Genomic DNA, 20579 nt, shown 5'->3' on the forward strand with positions numbered 1-20579 from the left:
AATACGTTTTAACAAAGGTCTTGCCGAGATGCCTCTGCAGCAGCAGACGCTGTCAAAAACTTCCCCCTGCTCCTTGAGCAAGAAGGATTTTTCTCCACAGGGCAAAGCAATCTCCCTTCTGAAACGCCCAGAGTCTAAGAGACCCCCAAAAACGAACCACCAGAATCCAGAGTCAAAGCTAAGCAGCAAGGGTCATTTATTGCAGGTTCGAACCTGGACCTCTGCGCCCTCGTTGCCGGTGACGCTGAGAGGTCCTGAGAGAGGTTTTTACACCCCTTTTATAGACAGGTACAAACAAGTCATGGGAAAATCAGGAATACACGGATGTGCTAAGCAATAACGATTGATCAGAAATCCACGGATGTGCCAAGTAACAATGGTTGATCAAGAATATACGGTTGTGCCAGGCAACTATGATTGATCAGAAATACAGGGGCGCGCCAAGCAATTGTACAGAAGCGGAACAAGCTGGTTAAGCTTGGTTAGGTTTCAGTTTCCCGTAACTTAAGCTTTTAAGTTTTAATTTTCTCAGGCCTTTCATTCCCCCCTTTCTCAAGTACCTGAGGACCCAATCTTGGGTCCTACAGTGTTACCTAATTAAGCTCGCTTTCCATGTCGAGGAGCTGATACTGTGGCCTAAGGACCATAACCTGAATGGTGTTTAATCTATCTCTGATAAAGTTTATTATTTTGTTGAATATAATAGGGCCGACGGTAAAAAGAAGGAGGAGGCTTAGTAGGGGGCCCAAAAGGGGGAGAAGGTAAGGGAGAAACCCATGGAGTGCTGACCACAGTGGGTTTTCGGCTAGTTCTTTTCGTCGGCGTGCGAGGTCCTCTTGGAGCTGTTTAATTTTGGTCCGAACTATTCCTGATTTATTGGCATAAAAGCAACATTTTTCTTGTAGGGCTAAGCAGATGCCGCCTTGTTCTGCGGTTAGCAGATCTAACCCTCTTCTATTTTGTAACACCACCTCTGCTAGGGAATCTAGCTGATCCTGCAGATCTTGGATTGTCCCTGACAAGGCTTCAACATCGTTAATTAGCTGCCGAGAAAGTCGAAGATAGGAGTGTATAGAGACTCCTAATCCTGCTGTCCCGGCAGCTAATGCGCCTGTAATTCCTAGGCCTGCCAGGAGGGGGATAACAGCCACAGCTCGTTTGGATCTGCCAGCTACAAAATCTAGACTAGGAATGGGCATGGGGGTTTTTCCTGTAACCAAGTCAATATCTGGCAGTAAGGTGGCCAGGATACATATTCCAGTCCAATTATGAGGTAGATAAGTGTAGGCTTGGTTATTTCCACAGACAAAAACGGTAGTGTTGGTACTGCATAACGAGGAGTTGATAATGATGTACTGGTGGCATTGGGCAAGGGATACGATTCCTACGTCTATGTTGTCATTCTGGGAGGTAAGGTTATTTTTAAAGCACGAGGCATTGAATGGGCTAATGAACTGAACGGGGAAGGGGTCAAGTAGGGAAGAAGGTAAGCAGTCATTGGTTATGCTGATATTAATTTCAGTGGGGATGGCGATGGGTCGGGGAGTCCGCCGGGGCAGGCAAAGCCAACAATCTTGGGCTAGACTCAGGTTAGAGATGTTTAAGAGTGAGAAAGTGGCTTCTAGGATACACATTGTCTGAGGGTCTAACTCATAAGGGTCGTGCCTAGTGAGAATTAGGGGGTGGTAATTAAGCTGTGGATACATGTGTTTTGCAATTTCTTTAAGTTTCGCTTGCGTTTCTATCTGTCTGACAGTGTCTTGGGGTCCTCCGCCATCAGACACATGTATGGGGGCTCGAGGGTTCCAGCAGACGGCTTCTCCCACTGAGCCACGGCAGCCAGCCTGAAGTTGCATGTTATTATCATTAGCTTTTGCTGCCCTGACACTCTGTAGGATAGCTGTAAAGTAGGTTGTGGAATTGTCTGGCCCTATACATTGCTGATAGGAGTCATAACAAGAACTATGCATCGATTCCTGGAAAGTAGAGCAAGGGCATTCTGCTGTGGGGGGCAGGGGTTTAGGTTTGTCAACACATAACCACTGCTGTTTTTGGGGTCCTGTGATATCATAGGTCTGGGTTGAGTGAGCAATTGTGGTCCCACAGTCTTGGGTTTGAGTGTATATTCGCTGATAGTGACCACCCCTTCCTACAGAGCCAGCTATTAGTCTTTTACCATGTGGCAGGGTAAGGGTTTTAACTATGCCACCTCTGCAATCACAGGGCCTCCCATACAGAACTTCATACAATTTCTGTTTGTCAACGGGGGCATTTAGTCCTCCCTCTAGGAGTTTAAGGTTGAGGGCTAGTAGGACAAGGGTTGCTATCTTGAACATGTTTAGGGGAGGCACGGCGCAAGGTTAGTTTGAGGGGGTTTTTCTTACTCCGGTTTACAGTCCAAGTAATATTTTTATCAGTGTGTCCCACTAAGTCAGACAGCAGGTCGACAGGTTTTACGTGGGTGTGGTGAATCCAGGTGGGGAGGTTATCTACCTTGATGGCAGTGGGAGTCGTCAGGATGATTTGGTAAGGTCCTTTCCACCTGGGTTCGAGGTTTTCTTGTCTGTGTCGCTTGACGAGGACCCAGTCTCCTGGATGATACTGATGAGGAGTGGGTGGGAGCTCTGTCTCATACAGTTCTTTTAGTTTAGGCCACACGGGCTCATGAACCCATTGTAGAGCCCTGAGAGAAGACAAGAGGCTGTTATCCTGGTCTAATTGAATGAGGTTTGACTTAAGATTAGGTATAATAGGTGTGGGTCTGCCAAACATGATTTCATAGGGTGTAAGGCCCAACTTGTATGGGGAGTTGCGAACCCTGTACAGAGCGTAGGGGAGTAACTCTACCCAATTAGCGCCAGTCTCCATAGTCAATTTAGTAAGGGTCTCTTTTAATGTTCTATTCATTCTTTCTATTTGTCCTGAGCTTTGGGTCCAGTAGGCACAATGTAATTTCCAATCTGCCCCAAGTACGGAAGCCAATCCCTGACTTACCTTAGAGATGAATGCAGGTCCATTGTCTGACCCTATCATGACTGGAAAACCATACCTGGGCAGGATTTCCTCTAGGATCTTTTTGGCTACTATCTGCGCCGTTTCCTTCTTGGTTGGAAAGGCTTCAGTCCATCCTGAAAAAGTGTCTATGAACACTAGTAAGTATTTATAGCCGTATTTGCCGGGCTTTACCTCGGTGAAGTCCACTTCCCAGTGGGCTCCTGGTATGGTTCCTCTTTTTCGGTGGCCTTGGACTGTGGTGTGTGGGTGCGCGTTTTGGAGTTGACATGTGGAACAGGCTGACACAACCCTTTCCGTCTGGTCAGAGATGTCTCTTAATACCACTTGAGATTGTCTGAGGAGATCTTGAAGTCTTCGGGGCCCCAAATGGGTAGAGTGGTGTATTTTTGTCAGGATTGCATGGCCCAATTTTTCGGGAAGGATAAGGCGGTCTCTAGAGTCCCTCCACCATCCATCTGTAACTTGGGTCATGGGGAGCTTGCGCATCCAGATAAGATCATCTTCTGAGTATTCAGGCTGTGGGGGTAAATCTCGGGGCCCTGGGTCTGGTAGCTGCGTAGGGAGTACTTGAATGGGGTTTTGTGCTACCTGGCATGCAGTCTGGTCAGCGAGGTTATTCCCTCGAGAGACTGAATCAGTTATTTTTTGGTGACCTGGGCAATGTACTATGGCCAATTTTTTAGGGGCCCAAATAGCGGCCAATAGGGCCAGAATTTCATCTTTATTTTTGATGTCTTTGCCTTCAGCAGTGAGTAGTCCCCTCTCACGGTATATTGCCCCATGTATGTGGGCCGTAGCAAAGGCATACCGGCTGTCCGTATATATAGTCACTTTGCGGTCCTGCCCCATTTTTAATGCTTGGGTTAATGCAATTAGTTCTGCCCTTTGGGCAGAAGTCCCTGGGGGCAGAGCCTTTGCCCATATCACTTCAGTCTCAGATGTCACTGCTGCCCCTGCATACCTCTGTCCTTGATGGACGAAGCTGCTTCCGTCAGTAAACCAGGTGACCTCAGCATCAGGTAATGGCCGGTCCTGTAGGTCTTCCCTTGTTCCATGGATCTGTGCTAGGACGTCGGCACAGTCATGGAGCGGGGAGTCCAGGTCAGGGTCAGGTAGCAGCGAGGCTGGATTTAAAGTTCGGGGAGGGGTGTATGTGATCCGCAAAGGATTTAACAGGAGTCCCTGATAGTGGACCATCCGAGCATTGCTCATCCACCTATCAGGGGGCTGCTTGAGTACTCCTTCAATGGCGTGGGGTGTGGTGACATGTAACTCTTGACCCAGGGACAGCTTATCAGCATCTTTAACCATTAGGGCTGTAGCCGCTATTATCCGGAGACAAGGGGGCCATCCTGCGGCTACAGGGTCCAGTTTTTTTGAAAGATAGGCCACTGGTCTGGGCCATGGACCTAAATGCTGGGTTAGCACTGCCTTGGCTATACCTTGGTGCTCATCCACATATAAGTGGAAAGGTTTAGAGATATCGGGCAGTCCCAGAGCCGGGGCCGATAGGAGAGCTCTCTTTATCTGTTGGAATGCCTGCTCAGCTTCCTCAGACCATTTAAATGATGGTTGGTTTTTAGAAACTGCGTAAAGGGGTTTGGCCATTTCAGCAAAACCTGGGATCCACAATCAGCAGAATCCCGCAGACCCCAGGAATTCTCTTACCTGTCGAGGCGTGTTGGGTCGCGGGATGCGGAGGACAGTCTCTTTCCGAGCATCAGTGAGCCATCTTTGTCCTCCTTTTAGTAAGTACCCCAGATATATTACCTCAGGCTTGCAGATTTGGGCCTTCTTAGCGGACGCGCGGTACCCTAGGTTCTCCAGCGTCTGTAGGAGGTTTTTTGTCCCCACGAGGCAGGCTTCTCGGGTCTCGGCTGCAACAAGGAGGTCATCTACATATTGTAGGAGAGACACATTTGGGTTTAATTTCCGGTACTCACTTAAATCTTCGTGGAGGGCTTCATCAAATAGGGTGGGGGAGTTTTTCAATCCTTGTGGAAGTCGGGTCCAGGTGAGTTGTCCATTTATGCCTCTTTCCGGGTCCGCCCATTCGAATGCAAAGATATCTTGGCTCTTGGGGGCCAAGGGCAGGCTGAAAAAGGCATCTTTTAAATCAAGAACAGTATACCATCGTTTGTCTGGGCTGCGGGTACTGAGAAGAGTATAAGGGTTGGGCACGGTAGGGTGTATGTCCATACCCCGTTTGTTGACCTCTCTTAGGTCTTGTACTGGCCGATAATCTCCACTATTAGGCTTGCGCACAGGCAACAAAGGGGTATTCCATGCCGAATGACATGGTCTAAGGATTTCGACGTCGAGGAGACGACGGATATGTGGGGTAATGCCCAGCCTGGCCTCTGCTGACATGGGGTACTGCTTGACCCTCACAGGGTCGGCCCCTGGCTTAACTTCTATGAATAGAGCAGGACGATGTTTTGCCAGCCCTATTCCCCCGGTTTCTGCCCAGGCTCCGGGACACAAGTGGAGCCAATAGCTAATATCCTGTTCCGGGAAGGGTGGAGTTTGGTGAAGCCGATATTCATCCAGTCGTATGGTGAGGACCGAGATGGGTTGGTCCTGGGAGTCAGTTACTTTAGGCCCTCCGGGCTGAAAGTGAATTTGAACTCCCATTTTTGTGAGGAGATCTCTTCCCAGCAAGGGGCAGGGATTATCTGGGATGACCAAAAAGGAGTGGGTTACCCTTCCTGTCCCTAGATCCACGGTTCATTGGGTGGTCCAAGGATATTTTTTAGTTCCTGTAGCTCCTTGGACCCAGGAGGACTTATCAGAGATTTTGCCATGAGGGATAGTGAGTACTGAATGCTGTGCTCCTGTGTCCACGAGGAATTGCACAGGGGTCCCCTCCACTTGTAGGATTACCCTGGGTTCGGGGAGGGGGTCCGAACCCCGTCTCCCCTATTCTGAGTTCTGGGTAAATAGGATGGGGGCCGCTTTGGTTTGCCATGGCTTTGACCCCGAGCGCAGTTGTTTCTTTTTGGGACAGTCACGAATCCAATGTCCTCTTTCTTTACAGTAGGCGCATTGGTCTTTGTCTAGGGGGCGCCTAGGGGGGCAAGTTTTCTGTTCTCCTGTGGGCCCTTGATCCTTTTGAACTATGGCGGCTAAAACTTTAGTCATTTCCCTGGTAGCTTTGAGCTGCTTATCCTCTGGAGCGTCCCGATTATTATATACTCGCTGAGCAATGCGGAGTAAATCTTGGATCTGTTTTCCTTCTAAATCCTCTAATTTTTGGAGTTTCTTTTTGATATCAGGGGCAGCCTGGTTTACAAATGACATTACAACAGCAGCCTGATTTTCAGGAGCCTCAGGGTCCATGGGAGTGTACTGCCTAAAGGCTTCCATTAATCTCTCTAAAAAGGTGACAGGGCTCTCTGTCTTACCTTGTACTACCGAGTACACCTTGGCCAGATTAGTGGGCTTGCGTGCTGCAGCCCGGAGACCCGCCATTAGAGTCTGGCGATAAATGAGCAGTCGTCCCCTACCTTCTGCCGCGTTGTAGTTCCAGTCAGGCCGAGTCAGGGGAAATGCTGCATTAATGAGGTCAGGGTTAACAGTGGGTCGACCGTCTTCCCCGGGGACCAGCTTCCGCGCTTCAAGTTGAATTCTCTCTCTCTCCTCCGTGGTAAATAGGATTCGCAAAAGCTGTTGGCAGTCATCCCAGGTAGGCTGGTGGGTGAACATTATGCTCTCTAGGAGGGCTATAAGATCTTTAGGGTTATCAGAAAACCGAGCGTTTTGAATTTTCCAATTATAAAGGTCACTGGTGGAAAAGGGCCAATACTGGAGTCGGGGATTGCCCATTTCATCGGGGGGTCCTATTTCCCACAGGGGTAAGGCTACAGTGGAGTCGGGGAAGCGAGAGCTTGGCTCACGCTGGGTGCGCCCGCGAGTTCGGCCGGCTGGCCCTTCATGGTTGGTTACATTTTCAATAGGGCTTGGTGCGGCCGCTGCTTGTAGCCTCCCTGGTTCTGGCACAGCTGCCGCTTCCTGCTCCCCCGGTTCCCCTTGAGGGGCAACCAGCGGGGCAATTGGTGGGGCAGCTGCTGCGGGCAGGGCCTGGGGTGCAAGGGGAGGGGGTAGATAGGGTGGAGGGTCCAGGGATAGTAGGTCCTGGCTATCGGGCAATATGGGATTTAGGGGTGCTGAGGGGGTCGCGGCTTGGTTGGGTCAGTGGAGCGGGCCGCGAGAATCTTACAGGACCCTGAGGAAAGGAAGGGGGACATCCAGGGTGGAGGGTTCTCAATAAGATCTTGCCAGAAGAGGATGTAGGGAACCTGGTCTGGGTGACCTTCCTCTCCTGGCCAGAGGGTTTTGGCCCTTACCTTGGCAACTATAGGCAAACAAAAAGTGCCCTCAGTAGGCCAGCCCACCCCGAAAGTGGGCCACTCTGACTGGCAGAAAGTGATGAGTCTTGACCGGCGGATGTCCAGGCTTAGGTTATGGCCTCTAGCCTGAACATCCTTGAAATTAGCTAGAAGAAGGGAGAGAGGTGTACTCTGGTTTTGTCCCATAGCCTGTATAGGAAAAAATAAATGGGCCAAGTTAGTTTCTGTTCCGGAAGCGAGTTGGATACACCTGCAGGGGAGAAGAGACAAGTTAAATCGCAAGCGTGGCGGCAAACAGAAAGTGCCTTGGAGAAGAGACCAGATACAGAACGGGTGTCCGTAACCCGAACAAAGAGTTCTGATGGGCCAAAATAGTGCCCCAGACGGGAGCCAGAGGACGTCTCCTATTGGTCCCGACTGACTGCCCTATAGCGCGTCCGCCAGGGCTAGATCAGTCACTGATACAGATCCCGCACGGGAGAGCCAGAAACGGTCAGACAACTGACACAGACACAGACACAGACACAGATACAGACACAGACACAGATACAGACACAGAAACAGACAGAGCCGGCTCACTCACCGATCGGTCTCAGAAATGACCCGTTGACTTGGGGTCTGGTGGGTTTGGGGGAGGGCCTTCCCGGCCAATGCACCAAATGAAACGCCCAGAGTCTAAGAGACCCCCAAAAACGAACCACCAGAATCCAGAGTCAAAGCTAAGCAGCAAGGGTCATTTATTGCAGGTTCGAACCTGGACCTCTGCGCCCTCGTTGCCGGTGACGCCGAGAGGTCCTGAGAGAGGTTTTTACACCCCTTTTATAGACAGGTACAAACAAGTCATGGGAAAATCAGGAATACACGGATGTGCTAAGCAATAACGATTGATCAGAAATCCACGGATGTGCCAAGTAACAATGGTTGATCAAGAATATACGGTTGTGCCAGGCAACTATGATTGATCAGAAATACAGGGGCGCGCCAAGCAATTGTACAGAAGCGGAACAAGCTGGTTAAGCTTGGTTAGGTTTCAGTTTCCCGTAACTTAAACTTTTAAGTTTTAATTTTCTCAGGCCTTTCACTTTCTTCCAGCAGGTCCTTGGATTGCCAGCCCGGAAGCAGCCTGAGTGTGAACTCGTATTTGTACGTGTGCTGTTACTTCCTCCCTTGTTGAAAAATGCAAATCTCCCTGGTGTACTTAAAATATGCCATTAATTACCGAACATTGTCTGGGTTTGGAAAGAAAAGAAAAAAGAAAAAGAAAAGAGAGTACATAATTGGAGACTCCCTTTCACTCTGAAGATGTTCTGGGCAACATGGAAGGAAGTCACTGGAGTGTGACTGGCTGTCACCCGGAGCCGGCTGGTGACAGTGGCTGCGAGTGCCACACGGCAGAAAGCTGCAGCCTTGGGAGGCATAGCTCCCAAGTCTTGGAAGCCTTCGGAGGGCAGAGACACTGTCCCTGCTCAAGGAGACCTTGGGTGGGCACTGAGGAAGCGGCTTTGTTTGACCGCGTGGTCTGAAAACCTGCAGGGCCCAGCCCACGCTGCACATGTCCAGCAGGGGACACAGGCATCTGCTCTGGCAGAAGAGGCACCAAGACAACTCCCTCTAAGCCAAACCTTCAAAGAGGCGCCTGGTGTCCTCCCGCGCAAAGGTCTGCAATGGGCCTGCCTTGCGCACGTCCTCCCTCTAGAGTCTCCTGCTTTCCGTTCAAGTTTACTTATGCTTGTTTCCCACGTCATCATGCTCAACAGACAGGAGGGCTGGCTAGGAGCCCTCCAGCCCTGGATCAGAGATGCACAACAGGAAGGCATGTGTCCTGGCTGCACCGCGTGGGCTGGCGGTTTCAAAGGCCAGGGACGGTGCCGGGGGCCCAGCCACACATGGCAGGTAGTCGCAGGCTGCTTCTAGTCCTCTCCACTGCCTTTGTGTTTTGCATCTCAGGAGCCTGAGTTCCGTGCAGTGCCCTGCAAAGCCGGGCATAGAGACAGCCCCGTGGAGTGCTCAGGAAGAGTGGGAAACGGGGGAAAGAGAACCGGCGGGCTCCCTGCCAATAGCTCTGAACAATGGCGTGGAGTAGTGTGGGCCCCACGCAGCTTAGATCAAGTAGAAGTCATGTTCTTGCTCATCCTCCATCAAGACAGCAGCCTGCGCATCCCTGGCTGTCAGGCTTGGACTCTGGGCCGAGTGACCATCCTCCAGGAACGGCGTGCTGTGTCCACGGGGCAGATGCTGTGGGCAGAGGTCGCATCGCGCCACCAACCGGAGCAGTGGAAACCCGAGTGAAGGGAGAAGGGCCCACAGTGGCCACCTCCCACTGCCTGCCTGAACACAAACAGGCCCATCGGGTGACCTGCCTCAAAACAGCGACGAGCCCTGCCTGCTCACCTTCCCCCTGGAAGACAGCCCCGCACCTCCACTGCATGACAGACGGCCTCTCCCTCCCCCTCTGTCCTGACCCAAGACACCAATAAACTTCTGTCTCCTTTTTTCTGCCTCCGGTGAATCTGTCACCATATACATACATATGTGTGTGTGTATATATATATGTGTGTATATATATGTGTGTATGTGTGTGTGTGTGTGTATCTATATACACACACATATATATATGTGTGTATATATATATGTGTACATACATGTATATATATACATATATATACATATATATGGATATATATACACACACATGTGTATGTGTATGTGTATATGTGTATATGTATATGTGTATATTTGTATATGTATATATGTATGTATATATATGTATATGTTTGAACTCTTTCCATACTTTGGCTATTGTCGATAGTGCTGCTATAAACATTGGGGAGCATGTGCCCCTTCGAAACAGCATATTCGTATCCCTTGGATATTGCAATTGCTGCCTCACAGGATAGTTCTACTTTAGTTTTTGAAGAACCTCCATACTGTTTTCCAGAATGGCTGCACCATCTTGCATTCCCACCAATGATGCAACAGTGATCCTCTTTCTCTGCATGGTCACCAACATCTGTTGTTGCCTGACTTGCTAACGTTAGCCATTCTGACAGGTGTAAGGTAGTATCTCATTGTGGTTTTTACTTGTATTTCACTGATGATGAATGAAATTGAGCATTTTTTCACGTGTCAGTTGGCCATCTGGATGTCTTCTTTGGAGAAGGGTCTATTCATGTCTTTTGCCCACTTCTTCACTGGATCATTTGCTTTTTGGGGGGTTTGAGTTTGATAAGTTCTTTATAGATTTTGGATACGAACCCTTTATCTGATATGTTACTTGCAAATATCTTCTCCCATTCTTTCACTAGCCTTTTAGATTTGCTGATTGTTTCCTACGCTGTGCAGACGTTTTTATTTTGATGAGGTCCCGGAAATTCGTTTTTGTTGTTTCCCTTCTCTCCAGAGGACATGTTGAGTAAGAAGTTGCTGGGGCCAAGATCAAAGAGACTTTTGCCTGCTGCTCCTCGAGGCTTTCGGTGGCTTCCTGTCTTACATTTAGGTCTTTCATCATTTTGAGTTTGTTTTTGTGTATGGACTAAGAAAGTGGTCCAGGTTCATTCTTCTGCATGTCGCTGTCCACTTTTCCCAGCACCACTGGCTGAAGAGACTGTCTTTATTCCATTGGATAGTCTTTCATCTTTGTCAAAGATTAGTTGGACATATGTTTGCTGGTCCATTTCTGGGTTCTCCATTCTGTTCCATTGATCTGAGTGTCTGTTGTTGTGCCAGTATCATACTGTCGTGATGATCATTACAGCTTTGTATCATCAACTATAGCTTGAAGTCTGGGATTGTGAGGCCTCCTGCTTTGGTTTTCTTTTTCAAGATTGCTTTGGGTATTCGGGGTCTTTTCTGGTTCCAAACAAATTTTAGGATTATTTGTTCTAGCTCTGTGAAGAATGTTGGTGTTACTTTGATAGGGATTGCGTTGAATACGTAGATTGCTTTGGGTGGTATCGACATTTTAACAATAGATGTTCTTCCTATCCAGGAGCATGGAATCTTTTTCCATTTCCTTGTGTGTCTTCTTCAGTTTCTTTCATAAGCTTTTTATTGTTTTCAGTGTATGGATTTTCCACCTCTTTCGTTAGATTTATTCCTAGGTATTTTGTGGGTTTTTGTGCAACTGTAAATGGGATCAATTCCTTGATTTCTCTTTCTGTGGCTTCATTGTTGGTGTATAGGAATGCAACCTATTTCTGTGCATTGATTTTATATCCTGCAACTTTGCTGAATCCATGGATCAGTTCTAGCAGTTTTGGGGTGGAATCTTTTGGGTTTTCCATATCGAGTATCATGTCATCTGTGAAGAGTGAAAGTTTGACCTCCTCCTGGCTGATTTGGATGCCTTTTATTTCTTTGTGTTGCCTGATTGCAGAGGCTAAGACTTCCAATTAATTCTCTGTTGAATAATAGTGGAGATAGTGAACATCTCTGTCTTGTTCCTGACCTTAGGGGGAAAGTTCTCAGTTTTTCCCTATTGAGGATGATGTTAGCGTTGGGTCGTTCATATATGGCTTTTATGATCTCCAGTTAGGCTCCTTCTATCCCTACTTTCTTGAGGGATTTTATCAAGAAATGTTGCTGTATTTTTTCAAATGCTTTTTCTGCACCTATTGAGAAGACCATATGGTTCTTGTCCTTTCTTTTATTGATGTGATGAATCACATTAATTATTTTGTGGATATGGAACCAGCCCTGCATCCCAGGTATAACTCCCAGTTGGTTGCGGTGAATAATTTTTTTTTTTAATATATTGTTGGATCCGGTTGGCTAATACCTTGTTGAGGAACTTTGCATCCATGTTCGTCAGGGAAATTGGTCTATAGTTCTCTTTGTTAGTGGCGTCTCTGTCTGGTTTTGGAATCAAGGTAACGCTGGCTTCATAGAACGAGCTTGGAAGTTGTCCTTCCATTTCTATTTTTTTGGAACAGTTTCAAGAGAATAGGTGTTAACTCTTCCTTAAGTGTTTGGTAGAATTCCTCTGGAAAACCATCTGGCCCTGGAATCTTGTTTTTTTGGCAGATTTGTTTTTTTATTACTAATTCGATTTCCTTACTGATTATGGGTTTGTTCACATTTTCTATCTATTCCTGTTTCAGCTTTGGTAGTGTATATATTTCTAGGAATTTGTCCATTTCTTCCAGATAGTGCATTTTAGTGGCATGTAATTGTTCATAATATTCTCTTATTATTGTTTTAATTTCTGTTGTGTTGGTTGTGATTTCACCTCTTTCATTCTTGATTGTGCTTATTTGGTTCCTTTCCTTTTTCTTCTTGATCAAACTGGCTAGTGGTTTATCAATTCTGTTAATTCTTTCAAAGAACCAGCTTCTGGTTTCATTGATCTGTTCTAGTGTTTTGTTTGTTTGTTTGTTTGTTTTTGGTTTTGATACCATTAATTTCTGCTCTAATGTGTGTTATTTCCTGTCTTCTGGTGTTTTTGGGTTTTATTTGGTGTTGTTTTCCAGCTCCTTAAGGCATAAGGTTAGGTTGTGTCTCTGAGATCTTTCTTCCTTTTTTAGGAAGGCCTGCGTTGCTATATACGTTCCTCTTATGACCACCTTTGCTGCATCGCAGATGTTTTCGGTTGTGGTGCTATCATTTTCATTGACTTCCATATACTTAATTTCCTCTTTCACTTCTGTGTTAGCCCATTCAATTTTTGGTAGGATGTTCTTCGGTCTCCAAGTATGTGTTACCTTTACAAATTGTTTCTTGTGGTTGATTTGAGTTTCATATCATTGTGGCCTGAGAATATGCACGGTATGATCTTGATCATTTTGTACTTACTTAGGGCTGATTTGTGTCCCAGTATATGGTCTATTCTGGAGAATGTTCCATGTGCACTGGACAAGAAGGTATATTCTGATGCTTTAGGATGATGCTAAAGGTATATTCTGATGCTTTCCTTTATATATATATATATATATATATATATATATATATATATATATATATATATATATATATATATATATATATATATATATATGAATATATGAATATATATATATTCAGCCAACTGAATATATTCTGCCACTCCTTTGTGGCCTGCCAAGTTTCTGTGGATAGGTCTGCTGCAAACCTGATGTGTCTTCCCTTGTAGGTTAGGGACTTTTTTATTTTTTCCCTTGCTGCTTTCATTATTCTCTCCTTTCCTGAGTATTTTGTGAATTTGTCTATGATATGGCTTGTTGATGGTCGGTTTTTGTTGAATCTAATGGGAGTCCTCTGTGCTTCCTGGATTTTGATGTCTGTATCTGTCCACACTTTAGGAAAGTTTTCTGCTATGATTTGCTCACATAACCTTTCTACCCCTATTTCTCTCTCTTCCTCCTCTGGGTCCTCTATGACTCTGATGTTTTTCCCTTTTAATGAGTCACTGATTTCTCTACTTCTTAAATCGTGCTCTTTTGCCTTAATCTCCCTCTTTGTTTCTGTTTCGTTCTTCTCTATAAGTTTGTGCCCTATATTCTCAGAAAACTGATTCTCTGTTCTGCCTTGTTCATCCTTACCGCCACTGCATCCATCTGTGATTGCAGCACAGTTATAGCATTTTAAATTTAATTCTGGATATTTTTTACTTCTCTTATCTCTGCAGAAGGTGATTCTAATCTATGTTCGACTCCAGCTAGTATTCTTGTTATCGGGATTCTAAATTCTGGTTGAGACATGTTTCTTGTATATGTGTTGGCTAAATCCCTGGCTGTCATTTCTCTGCGCTCTTTCTTTTGGGGTGAGTTCCTTGGTTTTGTCATTTTGAAGGGAGAAAAGGAATTAATGAAGTAGAAGAAGTGAAATTAAAAAAAATTAAAATAAAATAATATTAAAATCAAAAATTACACACACACACACACACACACACACACACACACACACACATCTAATAGATGATGCTACACCCTAGGCGTGCTTTGGTCTGGGTGTTAACGTGGTTTGACAGATTAGAGAAATGAAAAAAAAGGGGGGGGTGAAAAAAGACGGAAATCGTTTGAGATTTTGAGAAAATGATTACACTTAAGTAGACTAAAATGAGATGATGTGGGTAAAATAGAATTTGAAAAAGTTATACACAATAGTAGAGAATATAGTATAAAAATTATAGAAAATATTTTTAGTAAAAATGAATAAGAAATATGAATATTTAGTTTTCTTTAGTTAAGAAAAAAGAAAAGAAATGAAAAAGAGTACAAAGATAAAAAAGGAAAAAAGAAAAATAAGAAATATTTTGAAAATTTGTAAAAGTCAAAGCACTGTAGTAGTTGAAATAAAATGATGGGAGTAAGATAGAATTTGAAAAAAATTACAAAAGCAAAAAAATAGAGTAATAAAAATTAAATAAAAATATTTTAAAAGAATTTTATTTTTTATTTATTTTTTTTAATTTTTTTTTCCAACGTTTTTATTTTATTTTTGGGACAGAGAGAGACAGAACATGAACGGGGGAGGGGCAGAGAGAGAGGGAGACACAGAATCGGAAACAGGCTCCAGGCTCTGAGCCATCAGCCCAGAGCCCGACGCGGGGCTCGAACTCCCGGACCGCGAGATCGTGACCTGGCTGAAGTCGGACGCTTAACCGACTGCCCCACCCAGGCGCCCCTAAAAGAATTTTAAAGTAAAAATGAAGTTTTTCTCTTTCTGCCTTCAAGAAAAAAAGAAATGAAAAAGAGAAAAAAGAAAAAGAAAGAAAAAAGGGAAATTGCTTGAATATTTGAAAAGGTGAGTACACTGAGGTAGATTAAAATAAAATGATAGAAGTAAAGTAGAATTTGAAAAAAAAGTACACAAGGGAAAAATTTTACTAACAAAAACTAAAGATAGATATTTTTTAATAAAAATTGAAAATAAAATGAGTTTTTTTCTTTCTGTATTCAAGAAAAAGAAAAGAATTCTAACAACGAAAAAGGAAAAGAGAAAAAAAGAAAAAAAATGAATAGATGAAACTGCTAACAGATTGAAGTAGGACTGAAATGGCTTCATTTTCCCCTACAGATCAGTCCATGTAGCTCTTTGTAGTCCATAAATTAAGCCGGGGATGAGTTTTTGTTTTTGAAGAGCAAAGTTGGCCCAGTTGGGCAGGGCTTCATGTAACAGCTCTGCTCTCCACTAGATGGCGCTGCTAGCCTACTGTGGTTGATTGTTCCAGCGCATAGGCATTGTGCCAGTGGTGAAAATGGCGCCACCCAGTTACCAAGTCTGTTCTCCTGGATCTTCAATCGCTCACCGGTCCTCCATCTTCAGCTCTCATCCACTCCCCACTTATGCACCCTCCGTGACCAGGCCCAAGGCAGTACTCTGTCCCCAGTTTTGTCTCAGATGCGGCTGTTTTCCCCCAGCCCCTTACATCTGACAGACTGCGGCTTTGATCTGTTCCACCCCTCTGTGGGAGGGTCTCACCGAGCAATGTCCAAATGAGCAACGGCGGAGGTTGGCTGCACCCAGGAATGCCCGCCGGACTCTGCTGTTGCCAGTACCCCGACACTGCGGCCAGGTGCCAGCCCGCCCCCAGAAAAGATCGCGAGACAGTGTAGCATCAGTGTTTCAGGGATTATGGAAAATCGCAACACAGATCTGGCACCAGGCTTCACCCTCAACAACCTTGCCCCAGCACCAGCGAATGTGGCTGTCTTCCAGGGTCTTCTGGGACCAGGTGGCGTCAACAGTCTCTACCAAATGGTCTTCCAGCAGTGAAACCACTTTTCCCCATGTGGCCTGAGAACCTCCCAGACCCCACTCTGTTCCTGGGGATTCACCTTTCCTACCAGAGCACTGCCAGGTATCGAGCTGAGGAGTTGCAGCCTTTGCACTCCGCTTGTTTACAGTCTTAATGGAATTTAAATCCTCTGCTTTCTCCGTGGTCCTTTCTCCCTTTTTAGTTTCGTTCCTGTGGGTGTTTCCAATTTTCTACTTTCTCTCCAGCTGCTTTTGGAGAGGCGTCCTTTTCCCGTATGTTTTCTCCCTCCCCCAGTCTCCGTCCTCTCTCTGCCCACAAAATGGGTTCCCTACCTTTTGGGGCTTCTTGCTCCCCAAGCTCAGCTCTTTGTGTCGCATACTTGCTGAAGTCTGTGGTTCAGGTTGTGCACATTGTTGTGTTATACTTCCAATCAGTTTCTAGGAGTGTAGGATGGTTTAGTGTTGGTCTGGCTGTATTTCATGGATGTGAGACACACAAAAAGCTTCCATGCTGTTCTGCCCTTCTGGCTCCTCCCCCAGGATATCATTTATCATAGCTGAGAGTGCAGTATCCTTCATTATACCTGGGAGTGTGAATACATTCAATCTGCCTGGATGTGCTGTCTACATTTTCCTGCCCTGGAGAGCAATATCCATCATGTTCCCTTTTGCTGTGTCTCTTATACTGCCTGAGAGCATGATCTGTTTCATTATGTCTAGAGTAAGATTTCTGATTTATTGCCTTGAGGAGAAATCCCAGTCTCCTAACATGGGAGTGTCACCTTTTTCTCCTTTTGGGAAAATGGTTTCCATCATTTCCATGAATTTTCCTGGGAGCATGATCTCCAACATTTCTCCCTGTAGGGCAGTCTACAATTCCTGCCTGAACGTGTCATCTCTGTCATACTTACTGGGTGTGAGAAACCATAGTTCTGCATAGAAAGGCCATCTCTTTCATCCTGCCATTGAGCACAGTCTGCATAATCCTGACTGGAGGTGACTCTCCCTCTTCCAGCCTGGGAGACTGACGTACTTCATCATGCTTAGCAACATGAACTATATCATTCTGTCTGGAATTCAAGTTCTCAGACATACCGTCTGGAACATGATGTCAGTCAACCTGCCTGGGACTGCTGTTTTATTCATCCTACCTGGTAGCACATATCTTGCATGCTGCTTCAGAGAACCCTATGGTCATTTACCTTGCTAGAACAATCATCGTCATCCTGCTTGGGAGCATCATCTCTTTCATCCTATGTCAGGGTCTGGAAGAAGGACCTCTTTCATCATACGCTGGAGTACCATCTACAAATTCTACTTGGGACTGCATATCTGTCACCCTTCCTCAGAGCACAATCTCCAGCATCCTGCCTATGAAGACTGTCTTCATCATCCACCCAGGGAGCATCTTCTCCAACATTTTCCCTGGAGCACATCTCCTTACCCTGCCTGGAAGAGTGGTTAGCTTCATCCTGCATGGGACATCCATCTCCGTCGTCCTGTCTTGGTGCCTGGGAGAATGATTTTTCTTTTCATCCTGCACTGGAGTGCCGTCTAAGAAACCTGCCTGGTAGCACGTATGGGTCATCCATCATGGGGGCATGATCTTCACCATCCTGCCTCATAAGACCATATCCTTCATCCTGCCAGGGAGCATGTTCTCCTACATCTTGCCTATGAACACGTCTCTCTCACTATGCCTGGAATAGTGGTCCCCTTCATCTCTAGGACCTCTACCTCTGTCATGCTTTCCAGGAGCGCCAACTCTGTCATCGTGGCAGGAAGCACAAACTCACTTTCGTCATGGGGAACCATTTCTCTCATCCTGTCTGGTAGTGCAGTATCCCTCATCCTGTCATGGAGGGCCTTGTCTCTCTTTTTGCCTGGGAGCACCATATCCATCATCCTGCCTAGGTGTGTGGTCTCCCTGTTCCTCGTTTCCTGAAAAAGGATGGTATCCTTCTTCCTGCTTGGATCATGATCTCTGTCATGCTGCCTGGGTGCGGATCCATGTCATCCTGTTTAGATGGCCATCTCAGAAATCCAGTCTGGGAGCATGTTTTCAGACATTCTACCTGGGAGTGAGATGTCTTTCATCCTACATGGGAGAGGCCTCTCCATCATCCATATGTGGAATGCAATTTCTATTGTTTTACCTGAGTAGCGATCTCTGTCACCCTGCCTGGGGACATGGTCTCCTTCTTTCAAGGTGGAAACACCATCTGTCATTGTGGCAGGGAGCGTGGAAGCCACATAGTTCCTGGTTATACTATATCCACCATCACCTGGGGACATGAACTCCATCTTCCCGAATAAAAGTAGTCTTATGTCAACCTGTCTAGGAGCACAATATGCCTTATCTTGCGTGGGAAAGCCTCCTCTTCATCTTTTTTGCAAGCACAGTCTCAGTCATCATGTCTTGAAGCATGATATTATTCACCCTACTTGAGAGTGTCCTGCCCTTCATTGTGCCTGAATGTGTGGATTACCTTCAAACAGACTGGGAGTGCCTTCTAAATTATCTCATCTCAGAGCACGATCTCCATCATGCTCTTGTGGTGTATCATGTCTATCGTACTGCCTGGGAAGGCCCATGTCTCTCATCATACCTGGATGCACAATATCCTTCAACCTACCTGGATACCCAGTGTATGACATCCTGTCTCAGAGTGCCTTCTATGTCACCCTTCCTGTTATCATTTTCCCCATCCTCCTGTCTTGGAACACTATCTCTATCATCTTACCTTGGATCATTGTCTCTGTCTTTTTTTTTCCCCCTGGGAGCACAATATCTATCCTCCTGCCTGCCTAGAAATCTGTGTCCATCCTCCGATCTGGAGGTATGATCTATGTCATCCACCCTGGAAGTGCTATCTCCATCCTCCTTGCCATTACCCCGCCTGCGAGTGCATTCTTTGTCATCCAAATGGGAGGACATAACTGTCATCCTTCCTGGGTGGGTAATACCCTGCGTCCTGTGTAGTAAGCTCATCTCTTTCATCCTGCCAAGGAGCATTTTCTCCATACCTTGCCTGGGAGTGCATCTCCCCCATCCTGCCTGGACGAATGGTCCCCTTCATCTTACCTGGGAATGCCATTTCTGTCATCCTGCTTGGGAGTGCCAACTCCTTCGCCCTTGCAGAATGCATGATCTCCCTTTTTTCTGCCATGGAGCACCATTTATGTCATCCACCATAGTTGTGCAGTATCATATTCCTACCTTAGAGGGCCTAATCCATCATTTTTCCTGGAAGGGCCTTTGTCGTCCTCATGTTTGGGACTACCTTCTTTGTCTTTCTTCTTGGAGCAATGTCTCCATCATCCTGCCAGGATGCATGATCTCGCTAATCCACTGGGGTGGAAGTCTCATTCATCCTGATTTGGAGAAAGATCTACGTTATCCTGTTTTGAGCATGATTTTTTTTCTTTCTTTTTTTTTTTACTTACAACTTGAGAGCTTTATTTCAGACATCCTACATGGAAGCGCGATTTCTTTAATCCTTCTGGAGAGTGTCCTCTCCACCGTCCATTTGAAAAAGCTGTTTCTTTTGTTTTAACTGGAAATGCCATCTCCATTACCATGACTGAGAATAATATCTCTGTCCTTCAGGTTGGAAAGGCCATCTCTGTCATCCTGATTGAGAGCGTGGTGTTCACATCACTCATAGCAACATGATATCCACCACCGTCTGGAGTCATGAACTCCATCATCCTCCCGGAAAGCACCGCTTTGTCATGTTGCCCAGGAGAGCAATATCTCTTATCCTGTGTGGGAGTGCCTTCTCCGTCATCCTTCCTGCTAGCGCATCTCTGTTACCCTTCTTGAGAACAGGACATCATTCATCTACTTGAGAGTGCTGTGCACTTCATTATAACTGGGAGTGTGATGACCTTCAACTTGCTTGGGTGTGCCGTTTACCTTATATTGTCTTGGAGAGCGATTTCCATCATGCTCCCTTGGTTGCTATGCCTATCATCCTGCCTGACAGCACAATCTCTGTAATTGTGTCTAGAGGAAGATCTTGGACTTACTGCCTTGGAGAGCTATCTCGGTGTTCCTGCATCATCTCCATAACCTCTTCACGAACCTGATTCCCATCATGTTTTTCCCCTGGGAGCTCCTTCTTTGTCATCCTTTCAGGGTGCATGATCTCCTAATTTCTGTGCTGGAGTGCAGTCTACAATTCCTGCCTGAGAGTGTCTCTCTGTCATACTTACTGGGAGTGGGACATAATGATTCTGCATAGAAAGGTCATCTCTGCCATCCTGCCAGGGAGCACAGTCTCCATAATCCTGCCTAGGAGTGATTCTTCCTCGTATGGCCTGGGAGAACAATGTCCTTCATCATGCTTAGGAGGGCCAACTGCCCCATTCTGTACGGAAGTGAGTTCTCAGACATCCTGTGTAGAATATGGTCATGATCATCCTGCCCGTAACTGTCGTTTATTCATCCCACCTGGAGGCACAGTACCCCTCACTGACCAAACCTGCCTGGCAGTGCTTGTCTGTCACACTTCTGGGAGCACGATGTACATCACCCTG

The 20579-nt window shown here is 46.1% G+C and overlaps 1 protein-coding gene across 1 annotated transcript; it reads right to left on the minus strand.

The window, feature by feature from the left end:
* Positions 1–3482: 3482 nt before the first annotated feature.
* On the minus strand, positions 3483–17810 carry LOC124525417 (uncharacterized). The gene is given in 3 exon segments (XM_047097797.1): positions 3483–3567; positions 3977–7095; positions 17733–17810. Coding segments are annotated over 3 exon segments (3282 nt in total).
* Between the last annotated feature and the right edge of the window lie 2769 nt (positions 17811–20579).

Source organism: Lynx rufus, unplaced genomic scaffold (genome assembly GCF_022079265.1).
Source record: "Lynx rufus isolate CCGP_SWC_20201006 ecotype Redwood Valley unplaced genomic scaffold, mLynRuf1.p SCAF_41, whole genome shotgun sequence".
NCBI classification, from domain to species: Eukaryota; Metazoa; Chordata; class Mammalia; order Carnivora; family Felidae; genus Lynx; species Lynx rufus.